This window comes from Rhinatrema bivittatum, chromosome 6 (assembly GCF_901001135.1).
Source record: "Rhinatrema bivittatum chromosome 6, aRhiBiv1.1, whole genome shotgun sequence".
NCBI classification, from domain to species: Eukaryota; Metazoa; Chordata; class Amphibia; order Gymnophiona; family Rhinatrematidae; genus Rhinatrema; species Rhinatrema bivittatum.
The window spans coordinates 180,235,640-180,252,864 of NC_042620.1; the positions used below are offsets into that span (position 1 = coordinate 180,235,640).

At 46.8% G+C, this 17,225-nt stretch overlaps 1 protein-coding gene across 5 annotated transcripts in view; it reads left to right on the forward strand.

Moving 5' to 3' along the window:
- LOC115093864 (aldehyde oxidase-like) overlaps positions 1 to 17,225 on the forward strand; it is a 241,379-nt gene that overhangs the window by 122,589 nt on the left and 101,565 nt on the right. For all 5 annotated transcript variants that reach the window (XR_003857428.1, XM_029606215.1, XM_029606213.1 and 2 more), the window contains exons 18-20: positions 1,089 to 1,215; positions 7,615 to 7,737; positions 10,169 to 10,265. Coding sequence is in view for 4 of the 5 variants with exons in the window: in XM_029606215.1 (XP_029462075.1) it covers positions 1,089 to 1,215; positions 7,615 to 7,737; positions 10,169 to 10,265 (347 nt within the window). In the remaining variant the exon portion in view is untranslated. The remainder of the gene's footprint in view (positions 1 to 1,088; positions 1,216 to 7,614; positions 7,738 to 10,168; positions 10,266 to 17,225) is intronic.

Genomic DNA, 17,225 nt, shown 5'->3' on the forward strand with positions numbered 1-17,225 from the left:
GTGACCTCGGAGGGAATGGAGGCAGGCTACGCGCGCTGACCCCGGATTTTAAAAGATATGCGTGTATCTTTTAAAATCCGGCATACTTTTGTTGTGCCGGTTGCGCGAACAAAAGTACGCGTGCTTGTACTTTTTAAAAATCTGCCCCTATATGTGTGTGCACTGCTGGCAGACTCTTTATCTATACCAAAAAACTGTCAGAAAGAGAATAAATAGAGAAGGCTGAAAAGACTGCGCTTCTCTTCACTGTAGTCTGTCAGCAGATAAGCAGTGCAGTAGTCTGTGCAGAGTTAGATAGGCACAAAAAATTAATATTCATTACTTCTGTATCTTTAGTCCACTATCCTGACCCAGTGAACAGACAGCAAGCAATGCCTCTGTCTCTCTCACACAGTGAAAGCACTGTGACAGCAGCAGTAAAGACAAGGAAAATCCCTTTGCCAATGCCAAAATTCTTCTCCTTCTTTTATAAATCTTTTTTTGACTCAGAGCTTCTGAAAAGACAAACTTTCCCTATAAAATCCAACAGAGAAAATGGAGTTTCTTTGCACATTTGCAGACCTTTGAATGGAAGGATGTCGTGTTACTTAATCCAGATACCAGCTGTAGGCTAGTTAAAATTTGCTGTCCTTGATTGTCTACTTCTCCCGCTTCAGCTCCAAGCCTGGCTACTACCTTACATAAGCATTGGTTGGTTGCTATAGTTATCAGTTTCGTTGCAGGATTTTTCAATGGGAAACAAACTAATGAAATGATAATTTTTGTTTAATTTTGTGGGCATCCTCCATTCAATTCTGCAGTCTACAAAAGAAACTAAAATGGTGTTATTTGTTGCAATTTTACAAATTTCAAACAAATGCACATCCCTATTAAGTGATATCTGGAGAAGGGATCTAAGTGGTCTCATGTAGTACAAAATCTTTGAATTAATTTTACATTGATCTTATTAAAGATATCATAACATGTAGAGAGCAGCCAAATAAGTGAAATGGGGAATTTATAGGGGATTAATGTCTGGTGTTCCTGCCAATTATATTACTTAGTATTGTTCATGTTATAGTATAACAGTTTGTTTATTTTCTTCCAAGTTCAATTGATGTTTCTGATGCCCTCAAATTACCTGGAGTGGTTGACATTATAACAGCACTAGATGTTACTGGCACAAGTGAATTCTTTTCTGACAGTGAAGCAGAACCGTTGTTTGCAGGAGATAAGGTAAGAGGGTCACAATGTATAAGGAGGTGGGAGGGGTTGCTCAGATTTGTAGTCATTAGCATGAAGGCTAATAAGGAAGCGGATAACACTCATGAACGTCTTGGGGAAAGCAGTGATGTCCTTGCTAAAGATGTATCCTTACTACACATCTCTTAGATTAGACAAGATACATTAGCAACTAGGGATGTGAATCGTTTTTCAACGATTAAAATTATCGTCCGATAATGTTTATATCGTCTTAAATCGTTATAGAACACGATACAATAGAAATTCTAACGATTTATCGTTAAAAATCGTTAAATCGTGTTAGTGCGCACTAACTCGAGTTAGTGCGCACTAACTCCCCGTTAATGCGCACTAACTCGATTTACCAAGGTTACCACTGAGGTGATGGTTGGGGGGATGGGAAATGGAACTGGAAACTAACGAACACCAACAGAAAATGAAACAAAGTGTTCACACTTCCCAGGTCAGTAAAGGTCACTTAGGAATGAATATGTATGTATGTATTCCTATTGGCTGGCTGTGCTCTTATCTATTGATGTTACCAATATGGTTGGGGGGATGTGAAATGGAAACAGTTGGAAGCTTGACAAAAAAAGTAATGTAATGATCAGCACTCACGTGACTAGAACTTGTTTGTTTATTATTTTTGTTAGCAGGCACCTGAAATGCTAGTGCATGTTGAATTTGCCAATCACTGTGCATTTTAGAAAGGTGGTCCTGGCTGGAACTGTACACAGTTCAAATATATGTAATTGATTGTTGGTAAGTGTATTTTTTAAGTAGCCACACTGGCACCAGTATGTTTACTTTTCCTCCTACTTAACTCACTAGCTCAGCTTTGTAAGAAGGGCTTCTCTGCTTGTGTGTTGTTTTTGTTTGGTGTGAGGAGAGCAGAAACATCAGATCTTTATTCAATCTACTACAGTCATCTCTTACAGTGCCCTATCCCTATTAATACCAGGAGTGTTGTGATCTTCCTGCACACAGTGCCCTAACCCTGATACCAGTCTGAGACAGCTCCCTCCCTGCATTACTAGTGAGAGGCTGGCTTCACAGACAGGGGGGAGCTGCCTGACCCTCACTCCTGACTTCCCCCATGTCCCAGCTAGTGAATGGTGTGTGGGTGAGGGGGGGGGGAGGATGGTGAAGTCTGAGACAGCTCCCTCCCTGCATTACTAGTGAGAGGCTGGCTTCACAGACAGGGGGGAGCTGCCTGACCCTCACTCCTGACTTCCCCCATGTCCCAGCTAGTGAATGGTGTGTGGGTGAGGGGGGGGGGGAGGATGGTGAAGTCTGAGACAGCTCCCTCCCTGCATTACTAGTGAGAGGCTGGCTTCACAGACAGGGGGGAGCTGCCTGACCCTCACTCCTGACTTCCCCCATGTCCCAGCTAGTGAATGGTGTGTGGGTGAGGGGGGGGGGGAGGATGGTGAAGTCTGAGACAGCTCCCTCCCTGCATTACTAGTGAGAGGCTGGCTTCACAGACAGGGGGGAGCTGCCTGACCCTCACTCCTGACTTCCCCCATGTCCCAGCTAGTGAATGGTGTGTGGGTGAGGGGGGGGGGGAGGATGGTGAAGTCTGAGACAGCTCCCTCCCTGCATTACTAGTGAGAGGCTGGCTTCACAGACAGGGGGGAGCTGCCTGTCCCTCACTCCTGACTTCCCCCATGTCCCAGCTAGTGAATGGTGTGTGGGTGAGGGGGGGGGGTGGATGGTGAAGTCTGAGACAGTTCCCTCCCTGCATTACTAGTGAGAGGCTGGCTTCACAGACAGGGGGGAGCTGCCTGACCCTCACTCCTGACTTCCCCCATGTCCCAGCTAGTGAATGGTGTGTGGGTAAGGGGGGGGGGGGAGGATGGTGAAGTCTGAGACAGCTCCCTCCCTGCATTACTAGTGAGAGGCTGGCTTCACAGACAGGGGGGAGCTGCCTGACCCTCACTCCTCCGGGGTATTGTGATCTTCCTGCACACAGTGCCCTATCCCTGATACCAGGGGTGTTGTGATCTTCCTGCATGCAGTGCCCTATCCCTATTAATACCAGGAGTGTTGTGATCTTCCTGCATGCAGTGCCCTATCCCTATTAATACCAGGAGTGTTGTGATCTTCCTGCATGCAGTGCCCTATCCCTGATATCGGGATGTGTGCAAGAAGATCACAACACCCCCGGTATCAGGAATAGGGCACTGTGTGCAGGAAGATCACAACACCCCCAGTATCAGGAATAGGGCACTGTGTGCAGGAAGATCACAACACCCCTGGTATTAGGGATAGGGCACTGTGTGCAGGAAGATCACAACACTCCTGGTATTAATAGGGATAGGTCACTGTGTGCAGGAAGATCACAATACCCCTGGTATCAGGGTTAGGGCACAAGTTCTAGTCACATTGACTGATCACATTACTTGTTTTGTCAAGCTACCAACTGTTTCCATTTCCCATCCCCCATATACTGTCAGTAGGAAACTTGGTAACATGAATAAATAAGAGGGCAGCCAATAGGAATACATATTCATTCCTAAACTGACCTTAACTGACCTGAAAAGTGTCAAATTGTATCATTTTCAGTTAGTGCGCACTAACTCCCAGTTAGTGCGCACTAACTCCCGTTAGTGCGCACTAACTCGAGTTAGTGCGCACTAATCGGAAAAAACGATTTTTAACGATTTTTTAACTAAAAAATCGTGCCTAAGACGATTTTCTTGCCCTGCCACACGATTTCTATCGTTAAGACTATATGGAAAACGATTCACATCCCTATTAGCAACTGGTCAAGAAAATGTCTAAGGAACAAAGATTTACTAAGCTTTTTTCCCATAGACACCGAATGGGGAAAAAAGCCTTAGCAAATCAGGCCCTGTGTGTTAAAAAAATTCCTTTGATGCATGATGAACATGCCTGATAACAGCACAATGAGCCCTAGTTTCAAATGAATCAATTCAACATATATGGCCCGATTTTAAAAGGGCCACGTGCATAAAAAATGGGGGTTACACGCGTGGCCGGGCCTTGCGCGTGCCACGCACATTTTAGAACGGGCCCGGCCACGCGTGTAACCCCTGTTACACCCAGAATTGCTGGGCCCTGTAAAAGGGGCGGGCTGGTGGGCGTGGTCTGGGTGGGGGGGGGGCATGGGCTGGGACACGGAGTTTTCTACTGCTCAAAGGAGCAGGTAAGTTCAAAAATAAAAAAATAGGTTAGTTAGGGTAGGTTTAGGGGTTGGGGAGGAGAGGGGAAGAGGTAGGAAGGGTAGGGTTAGGGATAGGAAAGTTCCCTCCCAGTCCACTCCTTAATAAATGTTAAAAGGTAAAAGCTGATTACTACACGTGTGCTGGGTTTTCATGTCTGCACACGCATGTGTAGGCAGGTGGCCTGCTTTGCGCACGGGGGGAGGGGGATTTTAGAAAAATACGCTCGGCAACACAATCAGGCCTCCCCCGGACATGAAAATCCGGCACACATGTGCACACGGAACTGGTATTTTATAATATACGCACGCCGACACGCACATGTTATAAAATGGCCATCTCCATGTGCGCACACCGGGAACCGCGAGCACATGGACACATGCGCGTATTTTTTTAAATCTAGCTTATAGTGAAAAGAAAATTAAAGTTATTCTTTTTTATTTTTAAAGCAAAATCTATGAGGTTCCTTGACTCTGCGCTCTAAATTGCAATTATTGCAATTGCCATTGCTGTTACTATCCGTTCTTCTGCAAACTCTTTCCTGGACGGATTAGTAGATATTTATGAGTGTGGCCCAAAATATGGTCATGTGTTGAAGTTTTATGGGTTTTCATTTTATTAGCACATAGCAGTAAACAACTTTTAACCGGTTAGTGCAATTGACTATATTAGTATAGTCTTGAAATCTTGCTGGTGACTCCATCCAGTCAATAAAAGCAACCTAATTTACTTTCATGACAGCCATTTCACCATTTGCGCACAGAAGGGCTTATATTCTAGCTATTTTGTAGGACTAAAAGCACACTCAGGGCTGTGCATCAAAATGAACTTGATGCAAGATATTCCACCTCTGACACTGTGCTTCTCAATTTACCCAGGGCATGTACTTAAATTCTTTAGTACTTACCCTGCTCAATAAAAAATATATATATCACACAACATGGGGTAAATTGTAAAAGCATTGCTTGCGCTAAAAGGCCCATATATGTGAGCATATGGACTGTGCGCGAGCAACGTTTATTTTAAAAACCGCAAATTACGCAGGCGCGAGTAAAAGAAAAATGGGCAGAGTTAGGGTGTGTGGGAGAATTCCAGGGGAGGCCCAACAGTCACACACACCGGTGGCTGCAGTGAACAGCAGTCTGTTAGCCCCGCATGTTTTACTTCTGCTCTCGATGAGGCCTCTGTTCAGGCCTAAAATGACCGGGGGTAGGGGTCTGGGTCAACTGAGGGGAGTGAGGCTGAAGAGCCGTAGGTGTCTGGATGACTTCAAGATGGACTGGGCAAACTGGTGGACTAATTTGTAAAACTGGGAATGTCCTTCATGTGAGCATGTTTGAAAATACACTTACCTGTGTGCATTACAACTGACAAAGTCCTAAGGAGATACGCAAAATACGCTTGCTCGAGTAACCACTTCAAATTAGGAGCGCACATATGCACAACTGCGAGCAAGATTTAAAATTTCAGGGGTAGATTTTACAAACTTACGCACACGCGTACTTTTGTTCGCACACCAGGCGCAAACAAGAGTACGCGGGATTTTAATAGATACGCGCGTAGCCGCGCATATATGTTAATATCCAGGATTGGCGCGCACAAGGCTGCACAAAATCGGCAGCCTGTGCTCCCTGAGCTGCGCAGCCAACCTCCGTTCCCTCCGAGGCCGCTCCGAAATCGGAGCGGCCTCGGAGGGAACTTTCCTTCTGCCACCCCCCCAGCCCTATCTAAACCCCCCTACCTTTGTTGGAAGAGTTACGCCTGCACGATTCCCCGGCCCAGGAGCTGTTTCGGAGGCCTCAACCACGCCCCCGAAATGCCCCCAGGCCCGCACCACGCCTGCAGCCCCGCCCCCGGATGATGCGCTGCCATGACACGCCCCCGACATGCCCCCTAGCAAAGCCCTGGGACTTACGCGCGTCCCGGGGCTTGTGCACGCCGCCGAGCCTATTCAACATAGGCTCTGCGCAGGCAGGGGGAGGATGGGGCAGGTTTTCAGGGGGTAATCGCGTACCCCTTTGAAAATCTGCCCCTCAGCGTATATCTGCTCATGCGCCCTTATGCGCATGTATAGGCATCCGCACGCTCGTTGTAAACTTACCATCTATATGCATTGTGCTTATAAACAATAGTATAATTTAAAAAAATGTCTAGTACTGTATTATAATATTATTTGTTTCATGATAACCTTACGAAGAGGACAATTTTGAAACCCTGTGAGCAGCTACCCATGCCAGAAAAAGTTTAAAAAGAAATTCCCCATGGAGATTCTCCTTGAAAATTTGGGCATTGCGCACAATCAGGTACATTTTAAAATGAGTGCACGTACATCCATAAACACATGTGCATGCAAGTACACGCATATCATTTAAAATATCCCTACCGTGCATGTGTGTGGAGCCTGTACTGAGAGAGAGAGAGAGGAGAGAATCCGACACTCTATATATCTCCCACTGTAAGGGGGCACTTTCAACTCAAGGTGGGGTTTGTTTTGGGGAGGGACAGTGTTATAAGAGTCTACAGACCCTTGCGCCCTAAGCACACCAATGTAACACCACCCCCAACCCACCCTGAGTTGAAAGTGCCCCTCTTAGAGTGGGAGGTATATAGAGTGTCAGATTGTCTTTCTCTCCCTCCCCCTCCCCCAAAATGCACCTCAACAGGACCAGTAGTAAAGTCAGGCAGGTAACACGGTGCACCTTGCCAGTGCCCCCTTATTCTTGATGTGCACAGATATGTACATGTGTACTTCCCAGATTCTTGAAATTCGCGTTCCTTGCACACAGCCCACATACACTTATTTGGGGCCATTTTTGTGTGAGCAACACTTTTAAAATCTACCTGAATGTGAATACTAAGAGCCCACATGCTTTGCACCTGTTTAGAAGCAGATGCAAACTATGCACCAGAAAGTTCACATGGTGTATAAAAAATGAAAACACCGTACATACTGTCCTTCCCCTAACCTAACCCCACCTTTTTTGCCCTACAGCACACAAATGTTTACCTGCACTAAGGAGGAGTGCAATTAAGCCATGTTTTTATGTGGGCACATATGTTTTGATCTGCATAAAACCTTCTTGATTATTGTCCTTACAATGTACACCTATGGAATGAATGGTAATAATTACTATTTTATAGACTTTTAATTAGAACTATGGTTCACAGGCTACATTTTAATTCTGGTGGTCTTTATGTTATTTTCAAGGTGCTCTGTGTAGGTCAGATTATCTGTGCTTTGGTGGCAGATTCACCTGCTCATGCAAAACAGGGAGCTGCGCAAGTCAAAATAGGTTATGAAGAGCTGGAACCAGTTATTCTTACCATTCAGGTAATACATCTTATGCTGTTGTCTAATCCAGGGATTTTCAACAAGGGCTGAGAACATGTCTGAGTTTAAAGATATCCACAATGAATATTCATCAGATTTATTTGCATAAGAGGATGACTAATAAGCTTAGCATAGCTACTGAGATCTGGCTGTAGTCAAGAACTCCTGATCTAATCAGTAAAAATGTATGTAATATTCCATTTCAAAGCCTGGCCTTTTTTTTTTTTTTTTTTTTTGTGATTAGGATTTTATTATTTTTAAGAGAATACAACACAGTGCTTGGATAATAATAGAATTTACATGACGTAAATACCATCCAGAAACATAGTAATACAACAAGCACTAATCCCGATACCTCCCCCATCCCCCTCTACTGTTCTCAAATTAACCGTTATATCGGCTTAGCAATAACAGAATATCCAACCTATGTGAAAAACATTGAGAAAAAGCATGGGTAAAGAGACTTTGACACTCAAGTCATTAATTTGAGATATAGATATGGCTCAAGTAACTCCCACAGAGATTATAACAGCAAGTAGTCAAAATTCAAAGCCTGGCTTTTAAACCTCACATTGGCCCAGGCTGGACATGCCATCCCAACTCCTGTAGCTCCTGGTTATCTGGATTCCCTGGTCTGTGTATGCACATTAGGCTGAAATACTACATACAGGGGGTAATTTTCAAAAGGAGTTACATGCGTAAATGTAGCTACTATTGTAGCAATTTGCAAAAGCCATTTACTCAAGTAAAGTGCACTTATGTGAGTAAATCCTATAGACAAGTCAATGGCATATATTGTAGCAATTTTCAAAAACCCACTTACTCAAGTAAAGTGAATTTACTCCAGTAAACCTGGTTTTTACTCGAGTAAATGCTTTTTAAAATCAGGCCCTTAGTGTCTTAGGACTTTTAGTCAAGGTTGAGTCTTAGAGCATTCGGGTCATTAGCCTAACTCTGGTCTTACTGTGCAGCTCTCCTTTAGGGATGTGAATCGTGTCCTCGATCGTCTTAACGATCGATTTCGGCTGGGAGGGGGAGGGAATCGTATTGTTGCCGTTTGGGGGGGTAAAATATCGTGAAAAATCGTTAAAAATCGAAAAATCGAAAAACCGGCACATTAAAACCCCCTAAAACCCACCCCCGACCCTTTAAATTAAATCCCCCCCCCTCCCGAACCCCCCCCCCCCCCAAATAACTTAAATAACCTGCGGGTCCAGCGGCGGTCCGGAACGGCAGCGGTCCGGAACGGGCTCCTGCTCCTGAATCTTGTCGTCTTCAGCCGGCGCCATTTTCCAAAATGGCGCCGAAAAATGGCGGCGGCCATAGACGAAAAAGATTGGACGGCAGGAGGTCCTTCCGGACCCCCGCTGGACTTTTGGCAAGTCTTGTGGGGGTCAGGAGGCCCCCCACAAGCTGGCCAAAAGTTCCTGGAGGTCCAGTGGGGGTCAGGGAGCGATTTCCCGCCGCGAATCGTTTTCGTACGGAAAATGGCGCCGGCAGGAGATCGACTGCAGGAGGTCGTTCAGCGAGGCGCCGGAACCCTCGCTGAACGACCTCCTGCAGTCTATCTCCTGCCGGCGCCATTTTCCGTACGAAAACGATTCGCGGCGGGAAATCGCTCCCTGACCCCCGCTGGACCTCCAGGAACTTTTGGCCAGCTTGTGGGGGGCCTCCTGACCCCCACGAGACTTGCCAAAAGTCCAGCGGGGGTCCGGAAGGACCTCCTGCCGTCCAATCTTTTTCGTCTATGGCCGCCGCCATTTTTCGGCGCCATTTTGGAAAATGGCGCCGGCTGAAGACGACAAGATTCAGGAGCAGGAGCCCGTTCCGGACCGCTGCCGTTCCGGACCGCCGCTGGACCCGCAGGTTATTTAAGTTATTGGGGGGGGGTTCGGGAGGGTGGGGGATTTAATTTAAAGGGTCGGGGGTGGGTTTTAGGGGGTTTTAGTGTGCCGGCTCACGATTCTAACGATTTATAACGATAAATCGTTAGAATCTGTATTGTATTGTGTTCCATAACGGTTTAAGACGATATTAAAATTATCGGACGATAATTTTAATCGTCCTAAAACGATTCACATCCCTACTCTCCTTGCATAAATGTTTGAACTTCTAGAACCTGGTAAAACGACCTCACTTCTATACCACTTTCCCTGGAAACACAGGACAGCTCAACTTCAATACTAGTCTTGTAGGATGTATTCTGTTTCATGACATCATTGCTTTATAGGGCATCATTTGGATGAGCCTTAGATTTTCACAGATATAGCTTTGAACTAGTCTCAGCTATATCCTTGTCTATCAATAATTTGCAAACCTGGTATCACAATTTGATTATTTTTTCTCTTGCATAGATTCTAAGTATGTATACAAGACTAAAAAAAAGTAGACTGCACTGAAATGGTATATTTCTATTTTCTTTTCATTCCAGGATTCAATCAAGCATAGTTCATTCTTTCAAGCAAAGAGAGAATTGGAGCAAGGAAATGTTGATGATGCATTTAAGACCGTGGATCAGATTGTTGAAGGTAAATCACACACTACTTTGAAATGGAGGAACCTGCAGAGCATTGGATAATGTAGGAGCTCACTTTGACCCACGAGGTTCTAATGCAATTACACTATGTGACACTATCACAGTGATGGCTAACCTGTGACACGCGTGTCAGAGGTGACACGCCGAGACGTTTTTGCTGACACGCGCAGCGTTTCATGGACTATCGGGAATTATTTTTTTTTATCGGCTGTGCCGAGCCTTTTTTTTTTCGGCTGTGCCAACCCTTTAAAATTAGGTTTTTAGTATCCCCCCACCCTCCGGACCCCTCCACTCCCCCTCCCCAATGCCCCCGGGCGCAGGGAGACTCATTCGGCGCAGCGATAGGCAGGGCCGTGGTGAGGCTCACGTCACCACGGCCTGAAGAAACAGATCGCATTTAAACGCGCTGATGCACCTCCTCCTTCCTGCCTGTGCGGCCCCGGAAGTAAACGTTGCTGGAGCCGCGTGGGCAGGAAGGAGGAGAAGCATCAGCGCGTGCAGAAGAGAAGCAGCACTTGTGCTTACAGGCCGTCACGAATTCCAAGTCACAGTGGCCCGAGAAGAGGAAGAGGCCCGGTAGCAGGGCCACCGCAGCCCGAGAAGATCAGGGCCGCTGTAGGGCCCATCCTGCGGCGACCCGCGAAGAGGAGGCCTAGAGGTGAGAGAGAGGCTGAGGGTCTGTAGAGTGTGTGTGTGTGTGCGTGTATGAGATGAGTTGAGAGATTGTGTGCGTGTATGAGATGAGTTGAGAGATTGTGTTTGAGAGTGAGGACCTGAATGTTTGCAGAGACAGCATGTGCTTAAGCAAGACAGCATGTGGGAGAGAGAGAGAGCCTGTGTGTGAGAGTCAGACAGCATGTGCCAGTGAGAGACTGTGTGTATGAATGATTGGATGAGAGAGAGCATGTGAGAGTGAGAGCCTGTGCTTGAGCATGTGTGAGTGAGAGAGAGCCTGGGTATGTAAGTCAGACAGCATGTGCCAGTGAGAGATTGTGTGTATGAATGATTGTATGAGAGAGCATGTGACAGTGAGAGCCTGTGTGCATGTTAGAGAGAGAAATACATGTGAGAATGAGAACCTGACTGTGTGTTTGAGGGAAGAAGATGGAGAGAAAAGAAACAGAAAAAAAGACAATATAAAAGGAATTGGCAAAAAAAATAAGAAAGGGAAGGTGGAAAAAAAAAGCCTGTGACCAACCAATTAGAAAACTAAGATCAGACAGCAAAGGCAAAAAAAAAATATAGATAACTTTTTAATGATTGGCACATGTAATCTTTGGGAATGTGCAAGAATAGCACTTTCTCTACGGATCTCACAATGTACGAAATCAGCATGGAGAAAGTGAAAACCCACAGGGCCTGCACAGAGGAGGCAGCAGAATGGACTTCAGTGTCAGTAGCAGCAATTGGCACCTCCCCAATAGCCATGTGGCAGCAGTGACAGTGGCAGCAGAGGAATGAGAGAGGTTCCGAGGTTGCTGGCAAAAGAGAGGGGGGGTCTGCCTTTAGTGTGTGCATGTGTATGAATGGGAGTCTGCCTGGGGGTGTATGTGTGTGAATGCATGGGTGCCTGCCTGGGGGTCTGTGTGTGAGAGAATGAATGTGTGCATGCCTGGGGGATGGGGAGGGAGTGGTGTGAAAATGAATGGGAGCCAATAAAAGAAACAGACTGACAGATGAAGTTTGTAACTCTTGCTTGGGCTTGAAGTGTACGAAATACCAACCTTCAATTGAAGATTTAGCCAATGAAATTCAGCAACAAAAAAAGTCACTAAGCAGGTAAGGTAAAGAATTATTTGTTTTTGCTTTATTAATAAATACAGTACATATATTAAAATTATAACTTTGTTATTAATTAGAGCTACAAATATCACAAAATTATGGATTTTTCTAGAAGTGACACACCACCCGAGTTATGCTCGGGTTTTTTATGAATTTTGACACACTGAGCTCAAAAGGTTGGCCATCACTGCACTATCACCAGATCTTATTTAGAAATAATAAAAATCCCATCCAATAAGAAAACAAAGCCAAACCAATATTGTCATGAATAAATGTTCACGGTGTTTTTTTATTATTCATCTATGGTACTACTCCTTTTTAATTTTCTTTTTTTAAATTGCCTAATTTGTATTTTTGTAGAGATACTTTTATTTTTATTCTACTCTAGCTTTTCATTTATCTTTTTCTTCAACTTTCTGAGTACTTCCAGTTTACTCTAACAATCCCTGTCAGCCAGGAATATTTTTCATGCACACAAAAGGTATTACTATTTTGTAGATTAATGGTTTTCTCTTCCTGCCAGCAGATATAGACATACAATATAATCTTTTCAGTGACCTTATATTCTGGTAGGCGGACCATGGGCCCATCCTGTGGCCTGCCGCCCTTACCTTCCAGATGGCGCCGACTGTGCAGCTTCCCGACACCGCACCTCCCTGGTTCTGTGGGCATTCTCTTCTGAACACTGCACCACACCACTGCAATGGGCCTCTCTCCTGTGAGACAGGACGCCTCCCTAGGTATGTGTGCAGCTGGTTCCCCCACATTTAAAGGGCAGTGGCGGGAACGACCAGATGGCGCTCATTGATAACATCATCCTCTGGCTTCTATAAAAGGCTGCTCCAGATGCTCCTCCAGTGCCTTGGCAATAGATCGACTACCCTGTAGTGCTAGTTGCTACTCCATTTTCCTGCGTTCCAGCAGGTGTTCCTGTTTGACTTCCTGGGCTCATCTTCCTGTGGTTGTGATCCTGCATGGTCTCCTGATGTCTCTTCAGTGTCCTCGCTGGGTCCTCCATCTCCATCTGTGTTCTTGGACTCCTGGTTCATCTTCTGCCTCTGAAACTGACACTTCTGCCTTCCTCCTTCTCTGACCACTCACCTGGACCACCACTGTCAGGAGAACCTTTTGCCACAGACCTCTGTCTAGACCTCGGCTTTTCGTCCACTCGCCTGGACCCCCTGCTTCACCTGGACAATGTCTCTCTCGGGCTCTGTGAAAAAGTGTTAAAGTGCTCTCCCCAATTCCCACATGGCAGGTCACCCTGGACAAGCCTGGATCCTTGCCCTGCTACAGCAGTACTACTGGTGGCCACAAATGCGTAAAGATGTCCGGGCCTATGTGGACTCCTGCCCCACCTGCGCAGCAGAAACCACTGGCGGGTCGATTCTGGGGGCTCTTAAAGCTGTTGCCAGCCCCCAGGGAATCCTGGACCCATCTGTCCACCGACATTATGATGGATCTCCCTCTCTCTAATGGCTATACCGTCATCTGAGTTGTGGAAGACCGCTTCTCTAAGATGGCCCACTTCACTCCACTTCCCGGTCTTCCTATGGTTCTGGAATTGGCCCAGCTTTTCACTCAGTACATTTTTTGTTTCCATGAACTGCCCAGACCTATCATCTCAGACAGAGGCTTCCAGTTTATAGCCAAGTATTGGCAGCATCTCTGCAAGAAATTCAACATCATGTTGGATTTTGCTTCAGTCTATCATCTGCAGGCCAACAGACAGTCCAAATGGACCAATTGCACGCTGAAAGGTTTCCTTCAGGCCTACACTAGTGCTTACCAGGATAACTTATCCTCTCTACTTCCATGGGCCAAATTCTCCCACAACTTCCATTTCTGTACCACTACCAGGTCTTCGCCATTCCAAATAGTTATATGGGAAACAACTGTTACCTCCGTTGCCCATTCCACTGACAGTTCCATCCCTGGCCGCTCATCTCATGGCCCGGGAACTGCAGGACCTATGGATGCACACCATGGAGATGCTTCTGAAAGCAGCAGAATGGTCTAAAAAGACTACTGACAGGCACAGGAGAACTGCACTGATATTCAAACCAGGAGACAACGTATGGCTCAGTACCCAGAATATTTGATTACGCATGCCTTTGAGGCACTTTGCACCATGCTACATCAACTCATTTCCCATTTTCCATTGATTAGGACTAATGACCTACCAGCTGCAATTACCAGCCACTTTGGGGATACATAACACCTTCCATGTGTCGCTCCTGAAGTCTCTAGTTCTTTTCTGGCCCTCTTGCAAACCTCCAAAACCCCAAGAGGTCTACTTGGAGGAGGACATAATATATCAGGTGAATCAAATTCTAGATGACCAATGGCAGGGCAGAACATAGGAATACCTTATATCCTAGGAAGGATATGGCCCAGAAGAAAACACCTAGGAACCTGCTTCCAATATACTAGACAAAAGTCTTGAAAGACTTTCATTCCACACACCCCAAGAAGCTGAGATCCTCAGGGAGGGGGCTTAGAGGAGGGGGTACTGTTGCATTCAGTGGACCATAGGCCCATCACATGGCCTGCCACACTTACCTTCCGTTCAGCACCAGCTGCGCAGCTTTCCAACATCACATCTCCCTGGTTTTGCAGGCATCCTCTTCTGAACTCAGCAGGGAGCCACATCGTGCCACTGCAATGGGCCTCTCTCATGTGTGGCATGACATCACTGGAATCTGGAGTCCTTCTTTTCTGTCTCCCTAAGCATGCACGCGGCCAGTTCCCCCACATTTAAAGGGCCAGTAGCGGGAATGGTCAGGTGGCACTCTCTGATGACATCATCCTCTGGCTCCTATATAAGGCTGCCCCAGACGCTCCTCCAGTGCCTCAGCAGTAGGTTGACTACCCTGGTAGTGCTAGTTGCCACTCCATGTTCCTGTTTTCAGCCGGTGTTCCTGTTTGGATTCCTGGTTTCGTCTTCCCGTGGTTGTGGTCCTGCTTGGTCTCCTGGTGTCTCTTCAGCGTCCCTGCTGGGGTGCTCCATCTCTGTGGTGTTCTTAGACTCCTGGTTCATCTTCTGCCCCTGGAACTGATGCTGCTGCCTTCCGCCAGCCCTGACCACTTGCCTGGAAGACCACTCTCAGGAGAACCCTTTGCCACAGTTTTCTATCTGGACCTTGGCTCTTTGTCCACTTGCCTGGACCCCCTCCTTCACCTAGATAACATCGCTCTCCAGGCTATTCTGCCACAGGTTCCCTTCTGTATCTTATCGCCTGATCCTGGCCTTCATCTGGCCTGCATCTATAGCCTTAGCTACCATTCTTCACAGAGGCCTGCACCTAGGAACAGCCAGCCTCGGCACCTGAGGGCTCAACCTAAGGGGAATGTGGGCTCGTATAGGTGAAGCTCCAGTTGGGCAACTGCCACAGATAGTTCGGCCTGCCAACGATGGGAACCTGAGGGGCTCCTCCCTGCAAGTAGCGCCAACTCCCCCTTGGCCTAAGGGTCCACTTTGCCAACACCCCATCACTGCTTATAGTTCTTTGGCAGCACAAAAAAACCTACCAGAGTTTTTTTTCTCCAGCAAGTGGCAGGCCAAGTACTGAACTGGTACAGCAGGATTTTTTGGCTCCTAAGTTTGGTTTCTTGCCTAGATTTGGTTGAGAAGGACTCAGTGCTCCTCTCAGGACATCAGTCTGTGACCTGAATCCCCTGGTAAAAGCAACATCCTAGGCTTTTAGGACAGAAAATCTTTTGTTTGCAGCTTGGTTGAAGCAGGCCATGGGTTTGTTCTCAGTGAGTCCCCTAGTTGAGCAACTTCTAAGAGGGCTCCTTGGAGCCTTTAGGCCTTGGTTGAGCCCTGAGGTAGTGAGGAGGTCAGAGAGAACCTCTTGTTAGGTCTTCTTTCCATTTCTTTTATTTTTCTTGTCATTTTTCCCTCCTCTCTCCTGCAGTTCATAGGAGCACTCATAGACACCGTTCTACTGAGAGCCTTCCTGTCTGTGGACAGAGTAGCCAACCTTTGAATATTAGTGGGCTCTCTGTTCTAATCTCACCACACAACAGCACACCAGGTCTCAAACTACTGGAATACCTTGCCGCCACTATTCACATAGTCCCGTTCACCCGTTTACACATACAATGCCTACAATGGGGAAACCAATCACAGTGGAACCAGCATTGCCAGCCCCTTCACACCTGGATGACAGTATCTCCAGAAATGACTCAAGAACAAGCCAACTCAATATATGTTGGGTGTGCCGCTGCACCCCATCCATCACCAAATACTCCTTACCACTGATGCCTCCACTCAGGGTGGAGGGCTCACAAAGGCTCATTGAAAACGCAAGGTCTCTGGACAATCCCAAAGAGAGAGTTTCAAATCAACCTGCTGGAACTTCAAGCCATTCACCACCCCCTCACAGCTTTCAGCCATTTGCTCGAGGGAAGGAGCATCATGATTCAAACAATCAAGTAGCAATGTTCTACATGAACAAGCAAAGAGGCATGGGATCTTGGAGTCTCTGCCAGGAAACACTACACATCTGGCTTTGGGCAGTGACCCATGGAGTTTATCTTCAAGCAATGTACATCCTGGGAATATATAATATGGAAGCAGATAGGCTGAGTATTATTTTTTAGCCACACAAGTGGTAGATAAATCAGAGAGTAGTCGACTATTTTTTCCACCGCTAGGAAACGATGTGGCTAGGTCTGTTCACAACAAATGTCAAGAAAAAGTTGGATTAGTTCTGCTCCATTCTGTTCAGTGTTAGGACCGCCGGCCATGGCGGCCCGCGTCCAGGGCCGGGTGTCATGGCTGCCGGCTGTGGCAGGCACAACCAGGGTCGGGCCGGCGGCTGCGGCGATACTAAACTTACCTGAGGCGTCAGGCTTTGTCAGAGGCTCCTGCTGTGGCAGGCAGCCTTCTCTTTTGCCTTCTTCGTGGCCACTGCCGCTGCCAAGCCCGGCCGCATGGTTCCTCTTGGCCGGGCTGACTCCTCCCCCTCTGCCTCTGCTAGGAGCCGCATACGTGGCTGAAGAGAATATTTAAAGGAGCCATGACAGGAAATTGTCCCCCCTGGACTCCTCCCTCTAGTTCCTGTATTTAAGGCAAGATCTGATACTCAGACCTTGCCTTGTTATTGAGGCTCTGTGCTTGGTTACCTGTGTTCCGAGTTCCTGGATTTGCTCTGTTCTTCGT